Below are 18,142 nucleotides of genomic sequence, written 5' to 3'. Positions count from 1 at the left end.
TTTAGGAGGCCACAAATTGAGCATTGTTCTACTGCTTAAACAAGCTGATGATACTGCAGTTTCAGGCTTAACTTGCAATAAGTGCTGTTTCTTCCAACAAGAAGACTAAGACATTGTGTCATATTGATCAGGTTCAAATTTAAGTTAGTTTTGATGTATTGGAGATCCTATGGATGTAATTTTGGATTCATTTCCAGGTTGATAAATGCCCCTATATAAATGTTGTTTTACAAAGTTTTGATTACATAAGAATATGCATCTAATTGAATGTTGAAGTATATATGATCTTGGTAAAGGTTTTTATGTTGCAGTTACTCTTCTGCAATTATAGGGATTTAGATCTGCATTATTAACCTTGTCTTATTTCTCTTTTCAGTGCTATGCATATAGAAATCATTATTATGATGCTGTTTAACATGTTTTTTTCTATTTCTGTGTTAAAGTTACTTAGAAATATTGCAAAATAGCAAGATAATTACAGTAGGAGTAGGGAGATGACTTTACCTCCATATGCCATTGATAAGACCAATACTGGAATATTGTATACAGTCTGGTATCCACATTTTAAAAAGAAAGTTGAAAAATTAGAGAGTGCAGAAAAGAGCCTCAAAAATAATTTGAGGGCTGGAGAAAATGTCTTAGAATGAGAGATTTAAGGAGTTCAATTTCTTTAGCTTATCCAAAAGGAGAGTGAGAGGTGACTTGATTACAGTATTAGTAGCTTTATGGGGAGAAAACAGAGGGTGCCAAAGAACTGTTTAATCTAGCACAGGGCTGGTGCTACCATTAAGGTGAACTAGGCGGTTGCCTAGGGCGCCAAGATTTGGGGGCACCAAAAAGCGGTGCCCCCAATTTATTTTTTTTTTACAGCGGTTCCTCCCCGAGCGTGCGGTCACTGCTCCACTTCTCCCACCTCCCAGGCTTGCGGTGCCAATCAGCTGTTTGGCGCCGCAAGCCTGGGAGGAGAATTAGAGCGGGGGCGGCGTGCTCGAGGAGGAGGCGGAGCAGAGGTGAGCTGGTGTGGGGAGGTGCCACACGGCTCCCCGAGGGGGGAGAGCTGCCGCGGGGGGCGCCTCAGGGCGGAGGGCGGGGCAGGGAGCTGCCGCAGGGTTGTGGCGGGGGCGGGGAGGGGGCGCAAGGTGGAAGTTTCGCCTAGGGCACGAAACTTCCTTGCACCAGCCCTGAGCAGAGAGAGGCTTTACAATAACCAATGGCTGGAAGCTGAAGCCAGACAAATTCAAGTTAAAAATTAGTGTCTGATTTCTCACAATGAAGACATTTAACAAGTAGAACAAACTACCAACGGAAGTGGTAGATTCTCCATTTCTTGCTGTCTAAATTGAGACTGGCTAAAGCATTTTTTCCAGAAAAGCAGCCAAACACAAGTTATGCTTTAGTGAAACACAGTTTATTGGGCTCAGTAGAGGGTACCTGGATGAAATTCCATGGCCTGTGATGTACAGGAAGTCAGATTAGATGATCTAATGATTTCTTCTGGCTTTAAACTCTATAAATCTATCAGATAACTGAATCTGGTGGCAGAGGTAGGGGGGAGTATTGGTTTTCAATTTTTTTTTAACCTTAGGAATATCAAGTCTGTTTTCCAAGATTTGACTGAGAGACCACTTGGTGGGGGTGGGGGGTGTGAACAAGTACAGTGTTAACTTTCAGGCCTTAATTGAAAATGTGGGATGTTGAATTTTTAAAATAGTCTTCATTCAAAAATGTTAGGTGTTTAAGTTCAAAGGTGTGAACAAAAACAGAGTTTTAAGCAGCCTAATGACAAGTCCTGCCTTTACAATAGTTCACCTTTCACTTTGATTGTTGTGGTAACATCACAGTCTCTTCCAGGCGAGACAGGACCTGAGTTCCTAATGTAGAAAAATAAGCAGGAAATAAACTTTTTTGTTGGGGGAGGAAGCAAGAGCTTTCAGAGTGTGGTTTAGCATCATGAAGATCTAAAAGGCACAACCCCAAGTCTTGTCTCAGTTTTTTGGAAAACAAAAATTGTTAATATCTTTTAGGGATGATAAGAACACAGAAAGCTTATCCCTTATACCTAGCAAGTGCTGATACCTGCATCTTGCAATATCTGCTCATATCAAAGCGTTGTCACTAAATTATACTGATGAAATTATAAAAAGTAGGTCTAAAATAAATTGCTTTTATTTTTCCTGAGCATAATATAGAAAAGCATCAGATATAAATGCAGAAATAGTGTCAGAAGCCTGATACAGGGTTGTTCCATTGCAGAGTGCACAATTTTACTTAAAATAGAAGTAAATGTTTTTGAACAAAGACTAGACACTGTGTGTCTATACATCTCAACATCTGTATGCATAGACATGAAGCATAAAATTTTCAAATGGGCACACTCCTGACTGATTCACAAACATCCTCTAATTGACATATACAAACCCAGCTTTTATGCACTCCTTAGGATTTGTATGCAGTGTAGTTGTAGCTGTGTCAGTCCCAGGATATTAGAGAGACAAAGAAGGTGAGCCAGTATTTTTTATTGAACCAATATCTTTGGTTTAGTAAAAAGATATTATCTCACACACCTTGTCTCTCTCATTAGGATTTGTCTGGTTTTTGTCTGACAGATCGAGTAATTTTTCAATTGAGTATCGTTAAGCACTTAAAATGGAGGCTGTTTTTCCTAATACTATATTTTTGGTGTTTTCAGACTACTTGATGAATTTGGTGATGGCCTAGGAGTTGCTCAAGCCATTTCTTATGTGGATCCTCAGTTTCTCACATATATGGCACTGGAGGAGCGTTTGGCACAGGCCATGGAGGTATTGAAATACGGTTTCTGACTTCTGCGTAAAAATAAAAATGGAACACATTAAAATGACTAAAACCATGTCACCAGACTAGCTTAAAGGAGCCTAAAGATGACAATTTTCATTTTGTTTTGAGTGGTAATGCACCAGTGTGTTCCACACATATGGTCCCTATGTGTATTGATTCATATCGACTCACTTTTTAATGACATACATTTTTACTACTTTTTATTCTTGTAAGCTCTGCTGATCTAAACAAGTATGAAACAGTGAGCTAGATGCACTTGCTACTGTGTTATCATTTCCTAGTGCATCATTCATTTAGGTGAAAGTGATCATGAAATGACAGATTTCATGATTCTATGGAAAGGAAGGATGGAGAGCAGCAGAATAAGGCCAGTGGACTTCAAAAAAGAATTTTTTATAGAAAATCAGAGAATTAGTGGGTAAGGTTCCATTGGGGAAAAAAATCTAAGGGAAAAAGGAGTTCACAGGAGCTGGCAGTTTCTCAAAGAAAGAGTATTTCAGGCACAACAGCAAACTATCCTGATGCAAAGGAAAGAGAAGAAGAAGAAGAATAGTAAGAGGCCATTACGGCTCCATCATGATCTCTTTAATGATCTGAAAATCAAAAAGGAATCCTACAAAAGGTGGAAACATGGCCAGATTGCTAAGGATGAATATAAATGAATACCACAAGCATGTAGGGACAAAACCACAAAGGCTAAGGCACAAAATGAGTTACATCTAGCAAGAGTATGAGACAGTAAGAAGAGGTTCTATAAATACCTTAGGAGCAAAGAAAGACACAGGAAAGTGTAGGTCTACTACTTAGCAAGGAAGGAGAACTAATACTGGATGACACCAGGAAGACTCTGTTGCCTCAGTCTTCAATTAAAAAGGGGTGAATGGTGACCAGATGTTTAACACAATTAATATTAACAAAGACTAGGAAGGAATACAAGTCAGAATAGAGAAAGTACTGGTTAAAGAATATTTATATAACTTAAATGTATTCAAGTCAGCAGCACCTCACAAAATTCATGGTAGGGTACTAAAGCAATCTTGGAACCATTAGCTATTATCTTTGAGAACTCATTGAGGATGGGTGATATGCAGGAGTACTGGAAGGGGCATACAGTACATGTCTTTTATAAATGGAAACTTCAGTATCTGGAAAGATCCTGCAACGAATTATTAAACAATCAATTTGTGAGCACCTAGAGGATAATTGAATGATAAGTAATAGCCAGTATGGATTTGTCAAGAACAAATAAAGCCAGACAAACCTAATTACTTTCTTTGACATGTTTACTGGCCTAGTGGATGGGGGTGAAGCAAGTAGACATGAGAGATCTTGATTTTAGTAAAGCTTTTGGTGTAGTCCCATATGTTCCCATAGGGAAATATGGTCTAGATGAAGTTACGATAAGGTGGATATGCAACTGGTTGAAAAACTGCCCTCAAAGAGTAGTTGTCAATGGCTAACTGTCAAACAAGGAAGCCCTATCTCGTGCCGTCATGCAGGGGGTCTGTCCTGAGTCTGGTACCAGGGGCGTCTCCAGGCCGCAGCACACCAAGCGCATGCTTGGGGCGGCATGCCACGGGGGGCGCTCTGCCGGTCGTCGGGAGGGCGGCAGGCAGGGCTCCAGTGGACCTCCCGCACGCGTGCCTGCGGAGGGTCCGCTGGTCCCGCGGCTTCGGTGGAGCCGCGGGACCAGCGGACCCTCCACAGGCACGCCTGCGGGAGGTCCACCGGAGCCATGGGACCAGCGACCGGCAGAGCGCCCCCCGCGGCATGCCGCCCTTCTTGGGGCGGCAAAACGTCTAGAGCCGCCCCTGTCTGGTACAAGTCAGTATTTTCATTAACAACTTGGATAATAGAATAGAGACTATTCTTATAAAATTTGCACTTGACACCAAGTTGTTAGGGATTGCAAGCACTTTGCAGGACAGGATTTGAATTCAAAAGACCTTGACAAATGGAAGAATTGGTCTGAAATCAACAAGATGAAATTCAATAAAGAGAAGTGAAATGTACTACATGTAAGAAGGAAAAATCGCATGCATAAATACAAAATGGGTGAATAACTGGCCAGGTGATAGTACAGCTGGGTGTTATATGAGCCAGCAATGTAAGGCAGTTGCAAAAGAGACTAATATCATTGTGGGGTGTTTTAACAGGAGTGTCGTCATGTAAGACATGAGGGGCAATTGTTTTGTTCCGCTCAGCACTGTGGAGGCACCATCTGCAGTGTTGCATCCAGTTTTGGATGCTCACACATAAAGGAAAATGTGGATAAATGGGATAGACTCCAGAGGAGAACAGCAAAAATTATAACAGGGTTAGAAAACCTGACCAATGAGGAAAGGTTTTAAAAAAACAAAAAACTGGGTGTGTTCAGTCTTGAGAAAAAGATTGAAGAGGGACATGATGAGTCTTCAAATGTGCTGTTATAAAAAGGATAGTGATTGGTGATCCTTCATGTCTACTGAAAGTAGAACAAGAAGTAATCAACTTAATCTGCAGCAAGAAACATTTAGGTTAGATATTAGGAAAAACTTTCTAAATCTAAGGATAACTAAGTATTGAAATAGGCTACCAAGGGAGGTTGTGGCATTTTTCTTCAAGTGTTTGCATCCATGTGTTCCACTCAGGTATGTACCCCCCCCAGCACACCAAAGCTGGAAAACTTTGCTTAGCAGTATCCGTACAGGCAGTGCTCCTACCCATACCTGCGTCAGTTCCTTCTCACTGCCCAGAGCTTGTGTCAGAGTGCTCATTGTGGCTTTTACCTCATGCCTTGTTTCACAGTGCTGCCTGTGTGGTTTTTTCCCCCTGTATATAGTTGTTAGTTGTAGTTCGTGTAGTAGCACCCCTTGGTTTAGTTTACTAATAGTTAGTTAGGATTTTGCTTGGTGTGATGCCTTCACTGTTGTGTGGTGTAGCGAATGCTTATAGTGACCTCAGACTTGTTGGGGAAGGGCACTTTAACGAAATCTGCAGGTCATTCAAGAAGAGAAAGGCAAAGAAATGCAGATAGCCATAAGCTTTCACTTGAAGCAGTATCTTCTGGAGCAGACCATGAGGTCTGCTTCAGCACTAGAGACCTCCACAAATTGCCAGATACCTTAATGGGCATCTGAGCCAGCAGGGGCTGTGGTTTGGCCAGGTTCGTATTCTTCTTCCAGGAGGAAGAGAGACTGTCTCCCTTCCTCTGGGCCTCCTAGACATAGATCTCATAAAATGCACGAGCATTGTTCCAGAGCTAGGAGAGGTTTCTTCTCCCCTTCTAAGAGGAATGCAGACCAAGACCGTGATTCATCCGGTACATGAGATAGAGCAGGGATGTCTACCTTTTTCTCTGGTACCGAGGTGAGAGGTCTGTACTATTGACTCTGGTACTGTAGCGTATTGGGCAGTATCAGACTTGTTTTTCCTGTCTGTTCCTGACTGTCCACTAATTCAGGAATGTTCAGGTGTGGTGACTGCTTCTTCGGTGTCCTTTGCACCATGTGAAATTACTAAAGACTTGACATTGTTGTTGACACCTTCTTCTGCACCTCTTCCAGTTTAGGGCGCAGAGTTGAGGTTGTCCACCTGTTTGGTACTGAAGGGCTTTTCAGTGCAGGTACTATCTTCAGTGCATATGATGACGACACTGGTTCATGCTGCATCTATGGGACTGGTGCAGACTTTGGTAGCAACGTCTACTGTGGTACTGGATGTGAGTGCAAGGCTCCTATCAGGGCTTTAAGGACCAATTGCTTTACCTTTGTTGGCCCTGATATACCCGGCTTGCTGGATTTTGGATGGGGCTGAACATTTACTGGCCCCTCTGATGGTGGCTTCTCTGTTGCTTCTGGACCACTTGAAAGGTTCCTTACTGTCTGGCTTGGAGATATAGTCGTCGTCTCCCTCACCTTCTCAGTATTTCTCTTGAAAGTCATCAAAACCTCCCGTGCAATCCCAATCCTTGACTCAGTCCAGAGTGAGGTCACCTATCCACTAGTAGCTTCTCCTCCTGAGCCTCCAACATGCAGCCACAGACAAGGGTTACTCCTGCTGAACTGGTTGAGCTTGAACTGTTGTTACAGGCACCACAGGATATTCCATTGTCTCAGCTTCTTCCTATTCTTCGTCTCCAGGTGCTGGATTCTTCCTCCCCCATGCTTGAGGGTTTTAAATAGTATCAGGACCTCCTGAGGCGCATGGCTTCAGCCCTGGGTGTTCAGGCTGAGTTTTTCAGGAGAGCACCCATAAGCTGCTGAATATTCTCCAGTCCTCCACTCCAGGGAGGGTAGCTTTCCCCATAATTTTAAGTGATTTTGGAACCTGCAAAGACTCTCTGAGGAGCACTCTGGTAGCCTCACCACCCACAATGAAGTGCACTAATAAGAGAAATTGTGCCTATCTATGGTTTTGAACACTTCTACTTCAATCTAGTGCCTAACTCTCATGTCATAACTTTGGCAAATGAGAGGTTAAGACAGAGGAGATCTAAATTAACACCAAAAGAAAAGGACTCTAAAAGACTGGAGTTGTTGGAGAGGAAAATATATTCAGTCTTGTCCGTACAAATATGAATTGCCAAAATACAAGTTTATAAATTGGGAAGTGATAGCAAAATTTACAGATAAGTTGTCAGAATCCTTGAGGGAAGAGATTAAGACTTTCATTGCAGAAGTCCATCTAGAGGCAAATATGTCACTACAGTCAGTTTTTGACATGGCAGATGCTTCCTCTCGAGTTATGCCATCTGCTGTAGCAATGAGAAGGGCTTTGTTGTTACAGAACTCTGATACAGCTCCTGAGATCCAAAAAATGATGATGGACTTGCTCTTTGATGGTCAATTTTTGTTTTTAGAGAAAACTGATTAAAACGTTACATTCCTTTAAGAACTCTCAAGCTACATTGTGTTCATTGGGGGTTTTTTTTACCTCATTTCATGGGGCAAGAGCAAAAGGATCAATATCATCCTCAGCAGTTCTTGAGGTCAGATTATCCCACTAGACAGCAGGACTTCTCCAGAAAGGGGTACAAGTCAAGTAAGAGGTCTTCTGGTTCCAATTTCACCCAGTCAGCCTGTCTTTCTTCTGTTTTGGGCAAGCCGTCAGTGTGATTCTCCAAGGTCAACATTCCAGTCATCAAGCTTTCAAGTGATCTCCCCTCCATTTGGGGTGGGGGGAGACAGGCTGTCCCACCTCTACAGGGCTTTGGAGTCAATAACTATAGACAAGGGTGTCCTAAGCACTGTGGGACTGGGTAATGCCATTCCATCCCCCCTTCCCACCCTCCTACACCATCCCTTTTGTGGGACCCCTCTCATAAGTCTCTGCTTCTACAGCAGGTGAAAACTCTTTGGGCTTTGGAGACCATAGAGGAGATTCCCCTTCAGAATCAGGGAAGGGGATTCTACTCACAGTACTTCCTGATCCCCAAGTCAAGAGAGGAGTGAGACCTATCCTCAATCTCTGTCATAACTATAAAGGGAAGGATAACAACTCTTCTGTGTACAATACTATAAAATCCCTTCTGACCAGAGACACCAAAATCCTTTTACCTGTAAAGGATTAAGAAGCTCAGGTAACCCGGCTGACACCTGACCCAAAGGACCAATAAGGGGACAAGATACTTTCAAATCATGGGGGTGGGGTGGGAGGGAAGGCTTTTGTTTGTGTGCTCTTTGTTTTGGGGGCTCTTTGCTCTTGGGACTAAGAGGGACCGGACATCAATCCATGCTCTCCAAATCTTTCTGAACAAGTCTCTCATATTTCAAACTTGTAAGTAACAGCCAAGCAAGGCGTGTTAGTTTTTTCTTTGTTTTCTCAACTTGTAAATGTTGCTTTTGCTAGAGGATTCACCTGTTTGCTGTAAATTTAAACCTAAGGCTAGAGGGGGTTCCTCTGGACTCTTTGAATCTGATTACCCTGTAAAGTTATTTTCCATCCTGATTTTACAGAGATGATTTTTACCTTTTTCTTTAATTAAGATTCTTCTTTTAAGAACCTGATAGATTTTTCATAGTTTTAAGATCCAAGGGTTTTGGATCTGTGTTCAATGGGACCAATTGGTCAGGGTATACTCTCAAGCCTACCCAGGGAAAGGGGGTAAGGACTTTGTGGGGGGAGGAAGGAATTAGCCTCAAATCTGCCCAGGAAAGGGAGGGTTAGAGACTTGGGAAATTTTGGGGGAAAGGCAGAGTTCCAAGTGGCTCTCCCCTAAGATTTGGAACACGCTTGGTGGTGGCAGCTGACTGTTAACCTAAGATGGTAAATAAGCTTAGGGGGTTCCCCACATCTGTACCCTAGAGTTCAGAGTGGGGAAGGAACCTTGACAATCTCCATCTCAACAAGTACATCAGATACATGAGTTTCTCTACGGTTAACTTAGTTGCTATTCTCCCTGCTTTGAACCACAAGTGGTTTCCCCTCCCCCCCGGATCTTCAGAACATTTACTTCCATGTGGTAATTTTCCCAAGTCACAGGTGGTTTCTGAGATTTGTAGTGGCAGGCCAGCATTATCAGTACACTGTGTTGCCATTTGGCCTGTCCTTGGCTTGACATTTATCAAATGCATGACTGTCGTAGCAGCATATCTCAGAAGAAGAGGAATTCATTATTTTCTGTACCTGGATGATTGGTTAGTGAAAGGCAAGTCCTTAGATCAAGTCCTCTCTCATGTCAAATTCACTTTGCATCTCTTTGATCACTTGGCTCTGATTTTGAACAAAGGGAAGTGAGCATTAACACAAACACAAAAAATCTAGTTCGAGTGCATTCCTGACCTATGTACAATTTCAAGCAATTCATTGCCTGTGCCTGTCTTTCTGCTCTCACCTTTCAATTATGATATGTGTATGTCTTAGATTAAGCCATATGTTGCCATGCACTTATGCGGTCCAGCATGCAAGATTACACCTTCATCTTCAGGACTAGTTGAAGTTGGCACTGCCCACCACTGTTCTAGAAGATGGAGTCTAACATGATTTGGCTGGCTAGTGTTACCTAAATTAAGGCAAGCTACCTAGTGTAGGACACTGTGGAACAGGTGCAGCACCATCTCACATTTGCTAGGCACGTGGTGCTAGAAATTAGTGTTCCTGATACTGTCTTCAAACCAAATTTAAATGATTCCTTATCTTGCTTTTAGGCCATTGTAGACAAAGACTTTAAATGGTGCAACATGCAATTGGAAAATCTAAAATGGGTGTGAAGCAAGTAAAATAATAAAAAAAAAATCTTGGAACAGAGAATTACTTAAATTTCTCAAAATACTGGCATAACGATACAAAGGTTTTCTCTCCTATTTAGTACCACTGTCATAATGCCCACAAACATTCCAGCCCTGGAATTACATTTTTCAGAAAAATAATCTTTTAGGTTAGCTTATTCTGGGGTACAAACAGTTAAGAATCCTGTACTCCCCTTCACTAATCCAAGTCTTTTCAAATTCAGGTAACAAGCATGTTCATGGAAATGACTTAACACCGTCTACAGCTATCGGCAATTTCTGATTATCTGCATATGCGAAATGTAGGAAATACATTGAAAATGGGATAATAAAGAGCATTTTGTTCTGTAGCATAAAAGGCAGATTGGCTAGTCCCTGTCAAAATACAGTGACGTGTCCAGGATTATCACAGTTTGGCAGCATTTTGCATGTGGGGTTAAGGGTGTTCTCAGAGTCTAACCACTGACTTGAAATATTATGTACCATTTTTTGATATTTGAGGAAGTGGTAGGGCTGATTTTAATTATATCATCAATAAAATCGTATCTGTCTTGTGACGGTGTGATTCATTCTTTCAGAGGTACTAATTTATTTTAACCCCTTTCCTCAATCTTCCCAAAATTTCTAATGTTCCTTATCTGAACTAGCAAATTCATTAGCCAGATATTTTTCCCTGTGACAACCTAACTTTTATCTAAGTCTACTGTAGCTCAGAAGTTACTCAGAAAATCTCTCTACCTAGCAAAACCAATTTGCTGTAGCTAAGGAGCACTTGAAAGGGGCATGAAACTGTAGTGCTGCAAAAATCTAAGTTTATCTTACTCTGGGAAAGGGAGAGATTGAACTGTCCCAATTAAGCACGACTCTATCCATTTTTCTCCCCTCTAATTGGTAGATTAGCCAGTTGTTTATTAATAGATTCCAGAATCTTACTGAATGTCAAAGAAAGCTTCGCTTCTGTGTCCAGCAAACTTAATCTTATAAACCATTTATGATAATTTTCTACCTGTTCTAATTAAGCTATAGAACAAGTGCTGGTATCTCCTTCTCCTTATTTCAGAGTACAAGATGGGTTGCAGGCACAGATAGGAGGATGAGAGTGGAAACCTGGCTGGAAGTCCATAGACAGGAGGTGCAAAAAAACTTTAAAATAAGCAATAATTAGGAAACGAGTCAGTTGGGGAGGAAGTAGAGGCCTGTGGTTGATTCCCAGGTGTTCTCATTAACTGTTTTTAATAACATACACTACTAAATTTTGTAGCTTCAGAATAGCCATTTCTTTGGACTACTTTGATATTCGTGCTTGGGGGAAAGCATCAAACGAATTATAATCCCCTCCTCCCCTTCTCCGTGTCACCCTTCAGATTTTTATTTTCATGGTTTCCCAAATTTCTCGTCCATTTCTTGCTTTTGATGTTTTTTTCATCCTAAAAGTATGTTATGTAATACTGCATTTAAAGTTTTAAACATTTTTTAAGATTAATACTCAAAGATAATATCTTATACAGGAACATAAATTAAACCAATTCTAACCCTTTAGAATATTGGACTGGGTCCTTTAAACTTTCTCCCTATTTAAAGATTGAGATGGACACACTCAAAGTAAATCCAGATATAATCCAACATACCAGTCCCTTAGTTTAGTGTATTGAGTGCTTTCCCCTTTTGTATTTTACATTAATTAGTAATTAATTAGGCTGCTGTAGATCTCAGTAACATTTTCTGTAAATATTAGTATTAGAGATTATTCAACCCTAATAAGTTTTGTGTCCATTAGAATAAATAAATTGGATGCTGACTTTTCCCCCCAAAAAATTCATGCTTATAACATATATGTATTAAAGTGGCATTTTAGCTGTTCAGTTTCAATTGCTATTGTTCTATTGTGCTATTGTAAGACTATTGTTGGGTCCATCCTACAATTGAAATCTGTCAAATTTGGTTCACAGCAAGTTGTGGGGGGCGCAGGGTGGGTTGTACTATGGTTCTTCTTATCATCTCGTGTACACCTTGGGGAATAATAGATGTTAGTTTGCTTCAATCTGCTGAAGTGCCTTAGAAATTTGAAGAATTTGCAATTTGACCTAAGTATGTTCTTATGCAAATCTAAAGTAGCTCTTCTGGTTTTACTGGCTTTTGAAATTTATTAAATTGATGTCTCATCTCAGTCTCAGACTTCTTATTTTCAACACTAGGGAACTGAGTTGCCAGGTATTCAGTCACACTCCACACTAGATATGCATATTCCAATATCTTTCTGACAAACCTCAACTTTGAAACTTGGGAACCTGTTCAAATGTCATTTAAATAGGGAGAATCAAGGAGACACAGCGTAATATGACTTAACTTGTTTTGTTTCTTTGTGCTTGAACATTTGTCACATGTTATGTGTACATGTTTTTCTGTTAATATATATTGATAAATATTTATTTACTTCCCAATAAGAATTTTTTTAAAAGAAAGAGTATCATAATTATTGAAGATAGTCAGTATTAAGAGCCATATGGTGCCAGTTTAATAAAATATTTATGTCTAGATTCACTTTCCTGCTCGGTCAGCCTTGTGCCATACCAGCTACTTGAAAAGAGGTGTATGAGTTCCTGCGCAATCTCACTTTGCCTTGGTCCCAGCATAAGGAACATGATGGGGGAGCTTGCTATATCTGTGATCCTCAGCTGCCAGAATAGGTTTTTGGGGCCAAGTGAGAACATAGCCAAAAAGTTGCTGTCGTTTATGTGAGGTCTGGGATTGGGGACTGTCAAAAGTGGCTTTAATGCCATCTTTGCTTCCGTCTTCTCTGGATTTGTGCTGAGCAGAGTTCAGCTGGTCCAGTGAATATGGGCTTCTGACTTTAAAATTTGTTTTTACAGACTTGCAAGGTCTGGTTTGCTTAAGGGTTTTGCCTGTAATCCGTTATCCCAGTATTCTTGGCTTTCTAGCTTGATTTAAGGTGTTTTGGGTTTTTTTTTAAGGATTTTCTATCTTTAAGATGTAAAATCTATTTAACATGTCATCCACTCCATATAATAGGTCAGTATTATGTTCATTTGCTTCAGCTTTTCATGTTGTAAGTGCAATAAATGTTCTTTAAGTTGGCAAATAAGAAAATAATAATAAATATACCAGTACATTTCTACAGTACTTTTCATCCAGGAATTGTAAAATACTTTACAAACAATTGATTAAGTCTCTCAGCATCATTGTAAGGTACGGTAAGTAAAAATTACATGGGGACCGCTTCTCTGTGCACTGAAATGCAGCTACACATTAGATGGAACATGTTTTACATTATGTACATAAGTTAAGGTCGGAAAATAAAGAATACTGTATCTAGCTGAAACTGAAATATGAATTTTAGTTGGACAGAATGTGACTAATCATGTCATATTTGGTCAGGAACACCAGTGTTAACTCCTTACTCTTATAAAAAGTTATCTCTAATGACTTTGTATTGGTCAAGATCTTAAGTTGTAAGTCTTAACCAAGAGACGTTTCCTCAAAGAGTACAGTGCTTCTCCATTCACCACCATACATCGGTTGAGTAGCAAGCCACAGGGAAGAGTACCATCTACTGAAATATCCCAACTCCTTGCATTACTTGAGTCTTCCTGAAATGTCACTCATCCGCATAATGACCTTGATGGATTCTGCTTTCCTCCTGAAAACTAGTATTGCTGCTGATACATAGTCAAGCCCACTACTATTATCCTTAATTTCTCATTTATAGTTTTAGGATATATTGTAGTTGAAACTGAGAAATCTGTTACCATGAAGCCATTGGTACTGCTTTCATAAGGTGACAACAGCTGTGTGTTACTAAGGAAACAGTCAATTCTGACCGTCTGCATCCTCTAAATCATTCCTGAAAAGACATTTTCATGCCAGTTTGTTCAGCCACTTTGTGATTCATTAGGGAGTAGCTTGAGACCATAACTCTCTTTGCTCATAACCTAATTGATATTTGAAACCAGGGATCCAGAAATAAGTAGCTAATCAATTAACTTTCTGTTCCATTTGACCTGTAAAAATCTAGCAGTAATGCTGCTCTACATAACTTGCATAATCCTTTTGCTTAATAAAGTAACACAATAGCTATATTAATTTTTTTGTCTGATGGGTTTTTTAAATGTGAAGTATCTCTGTCATGAGTAACGAAACGTAAACTTTTTAAAATTGTTTCCTTTTTAGACTGCTTTGGCACATCTGGAGTCTCTTGCAGTTGATGTTGAGCAAGCTCATCCACCAGCCAGCAAAGAAAGCATAGACTGTCTGCCACAGATTATTATTACAGAAAATCACAATGGTATGGAAAAACCGGCCCACACAAAAATTTAATTTCCGCAAAATATAATATCTAAGCTTAAATTTGTTATAGTGTGGTAGTGTACATACAATATTTAAAGGAAACTCTGTTATGCAGAACAATACTGAGTGGTAAATTCAGAAATTATCTGTTCACTCTGAGTAGAACTTAAGTGTACTTTGGAAAGTGACTTGCTTACTCTGATAAACTATATCATATTATGATTAGCCACTGATAACTTCTTATTAACATATTTCACTTGATTTTTAATTAAACTTAAATTTTAAAATTTGTGATGGGTTTTTATTTTTTTTCCCCTCAAGCTGTTGGTCAGGAGCAGTGTTGTGCTATCTGTTGCAGTGAGTATGTGAAAGATGAAATAATAACTGAGCTGCCCTGTCACCATTTCTTTCACAAACCCTGTGTAACACTTTGGTTACAGAAGGTGAGTTCTCCTTTGCTTGCTTGCGTGATTAGTGGTGAATTTGTGCTCTTCTGGTTAAAACAACATGCAGCTTTTTCTGAAAACTTATTGTGAGATTATTTCATAAAATAGTTAATTGAATTATTTTAATATTTTAGGAAACAATTTTGTTGGTGGTGAAAAGAGATCTATAGGAGTATGCAAGGAGCAAAGTTGATTAGTCTTGACCATTTGATATATTCAAGATCACTCATAAACAATTTAGACATTGCTTGCAGTGTGTGTACAGTCCGAATGTTGGACTGCATCAGTGATGGTACCGATATTCTTTAGAATGACCAGCCCCTTGAACGCCATACTGTGCTTCTGATTACTAGGAGGAAAAAAGAAAATTTAAATGGGTTAGATAAAAAATTCTTCTTGGGTTGGAAGAATTGACTTAAACTTGTTTAATTTTTTCTTCATAACTTGCCTAGGAAGAGAGAATAGCAAACTACAAGAGTGAAGAGTGCAACATCACGAAAGATGAGGAATTGTTTAAGGTGGTTCAGAGCAATTTAACTAGAAGTAATAATATTAAATTGCACTGGAAAACTTAGTTGAGGTCTATTTGATGTGGAATTGTCTTCTCAGCACAGGGATGAAATCCTCAGTGGTTGAGACATTTAAAAGATGGGTGAATAAAGCAGTTGAGAATTGTTATTGGAAAACATGTAGAGTCATGCAGACTTTACAGTTAATCTGTTTCTTTTTGTCTCTTCTAGTCAGGAACATGCCCGGTGTGTCGTCATGTGCTTGCTCCTGTACTCCCTGAAGCAGCAGCTGCTGCTACTTCCTTTCTCTCTGATCATGATTCCCCTCCTTCAGTCCACAGTGCTGCAGGAACACAATAAAATTAACCTCTGGAATGAGATGTTGCCCCAGCAAACTAAAAATGTAAATTTCTTCTGTTTTAATTACAATGTGAAAACAATTATATATAAAATATATTATATATAAATGCTATATATAGTATATATTTTAGTTTAGAAAGAGAATGTAAGACTTTCTAAACTGTTTAGATTTACAATAATAGCTAAAATTTTCAAACTGAAAGTTAGAAAAATTTGCATCAGTTTTCTGCAGTAGAACATCTTGCTGTTAACCGTAATATCTAAGGCTTGTATTACGTTAAATTTGTCAAAAGAATTATCATTAATGTGGCACTTTATGTGTTCAAGTTCTTGCAACTGCAGTGCAGTTGGAGCTTATTAAAGTTATGCTTATAACCTGTTTTACATAATATAACTGAACAATGTGTTGTTGTTTTTTTGTCAAAGATAGTGGCACCAAGTGACTTTGTAATTGATCTCTCATATTTGCATCAAATGTGAAGACGTTCTGTGATCACAGCAGTAGTAAAATTTGGTTTCACTGGAAATAAACTGCATAATAATACACTTTTTTTATCTTATGACTTTTTTCATAATATTCTTTTCCCATATGTGTGAACCTCTAGTTATTTGTTATGGATATCACAGTGTGGAATTTTTAGAAATTTTTGCACTATTCTTGAGCATATATCCTGGCTTTAAAAAAAAAAATAAAGTGGGGTATGAAACTTAAAGCTGGGATTTTCAAAGGAGTGTAAAGAGTTAAGTCAATGGGCGTCAGATGTCTAATTCCTTTAATCTTTTTTGCTAATCCCATTCTAAAATTTTGCTCTTAGGGGGCTGGGGTGATGTTTGCTCACTCATTCAAAATAGTTTCTTGTGTCTGGGAATCTTTGTCTGAAAACTGGAGTAAGGACTCTTCAGACTGAATTGAGAAAAATCCAGTACAGTGTAGTAACCACAAAGGCAAAGGATGGAATATGGCAATGGAATAAACTGTTCAGTGAGATAATTATGACAGAGTCATTACTAGTAGTGTAAAGATACAGTTAGACTTCCAGTATTTCTGCCGGCTGAATGGACTGCACTAGATTTTATATTTTAAACCAAAAGCAAACCAAGAAACTGAAGGGACTGTAATAGTCGTCTCAGACCGTACTATATTTCCTCAATAACCCTTCATGTTCTTCTTTTTGCATATATGGAAAGCAAATCTTACATGGCAGGAATGTAGGGCTCAAGGAATTGTACATTCCCTCTAACAACCAACTCTCAAAAACTTCCCATGGTTATGGGTTAGATACATGTTTTTTACAACATGATTCCATGGGAGCAATACATCTGGGGTCCAGTTCAGCTCCCACTAAACTCAGTGGCAGTTTTTTCCATTTACTTTAATTAGACCTGGGATAGGTCCTTGGAGAAGAGTTAGTCTTGGGAAATAACCCCCTTTTCATACAAATTCTGGTCTCGTTCTTCAGCTACTTAGAAATATTCCTGATTATGGCCCCCAATACAGTAAAAACGTGATCATCTTACAAACATTAATGTATTTTCACAACACCACTCTCAGCGAAGTATTATTCTCATTTTACAGGAGGACAGTGAAATAAGGTGACTTGTCCAAAGGTCATACATGAAGTATGTAGCAGAATTCAGGGAGCTGAAGCTAGATGTCCTGAGTCCTAACTCAGTGGCTTACCTACAGAACTATCATTCCTCTGCCTTGGAGTACAGTGAAGCCAAAGCAGTTGGATCCTGGTGGAGAGATGCAGAAAAGGTGGTTAGCACAGTTCCACAGTATGATTTTTCTCCTTCTGGAAAGTCCCTACATTTAAATTCCACTGAACTGGGCTTCAGCAGAGATTTGGGGGGGGGGGGGCAGAATGGGGTGTGACCAGGTGACAACCCTTGTGCTTTTTTGCAGACGCACCAGCTTTCCTATTAGAAATCTGACCTAGATTCAATACTGATCACGAAGCACTGACTCTCATAGAATCCCTACTATAAACTGCTACTTTGGAGTCACTGGCAAGTTGGACATTGGCAACACAGATCCAGATGGTGCCATGGTAAAATGAGGACAGCAAGGTTGCTGTGTGATCTTTAAGATTATTTCAAGGTTCACATGAATCTTGGGGCATTTGAAGATTTAAGAGGCAAGACGGGAGGGAAAGTGCAGGACCCCTGATCTAGGAACAAAGAAATAAGCCAGACCTGCAGGCTGGGGGACTCTCTCTCTTGGGAAGCAGTGTCTCAGAAAAGATTTGGGGGGTCATGGATAAGCTGCAGAATGTGAGCTCCCAGTGTGACGCTATTGCCAAAAGAGCAATTGTGATCCTGGGCTGCATAAACAGGGCAATATTGAGTAGGGGCAGAGAGGTTATTTTCCCTCTGTATTTGGCACTGGTGCCACCGTTGCTGGAACCTCACGTCCAGTTCTGGTGCCCACAATTCAAGGATGTTGACAAATTGTAGAGAATTCTTTCCTGGGTGCTGGCTGGTGAGTCTTGCCCAC

General features: G+C 39.9%; 1 protein-coding gene across 6 annotated transcripts in view; it reads left to right on the top strand.

Moving 5' to 3' along the window:
- Positions 1-16,191, top strand: part of PJA2 (praja ring finger ubiquitin ligase 2) — an 81,084-nt gene extending 64,893 nt beyond the window's left edge. For all 6 annotated transcript variants that reach the window (XM_045021335.1, XM_045021337.1, XM_045021336.1 and 3 more), the window contains 4 exons: positions 2,690-2,801; positions 14,214-14,328; positions 14,652-14,773; positions 15,517-16,191. In XM_045021335.1, coding sequence (XP_044877270.1) covers positions 2,690-2,801; positions 14,214-14,328; positions 14,652-14,773; positions 15,517-15,645 — 478 coding nt within the window. In that variant the 3' untranslated portion in view covers positions 15,646-16,191. The remainder of the gene's footprint in view (positions 1-2,689; positions 2,802-14,213; positions 14,329-14,651; positions 14,774-15,516) is intronic.
- Positions 16,192-18,142: the final 1,951 nt, after the last annotated feature.

This window comes from Mauremys mutica, chromosome 6, assembly GCF_020497125.1.
Source record: "Mauremys mutica isolate MM-2020 ecotype Southern chromosome 6, ASM2049712v1, whole genome shotgun sequence".
Classification (NCBI taxonomy): Eukaryota; Metazoa; Chordata; order Testudines; family Geoemydidae; genus Mauremys; species Mauremys mutica.
The sequence above is the reverse complement of the archived record's forward strand: the minus strand, read 5'-3'. Positions and strand labels throughout refer to the sequence as shown.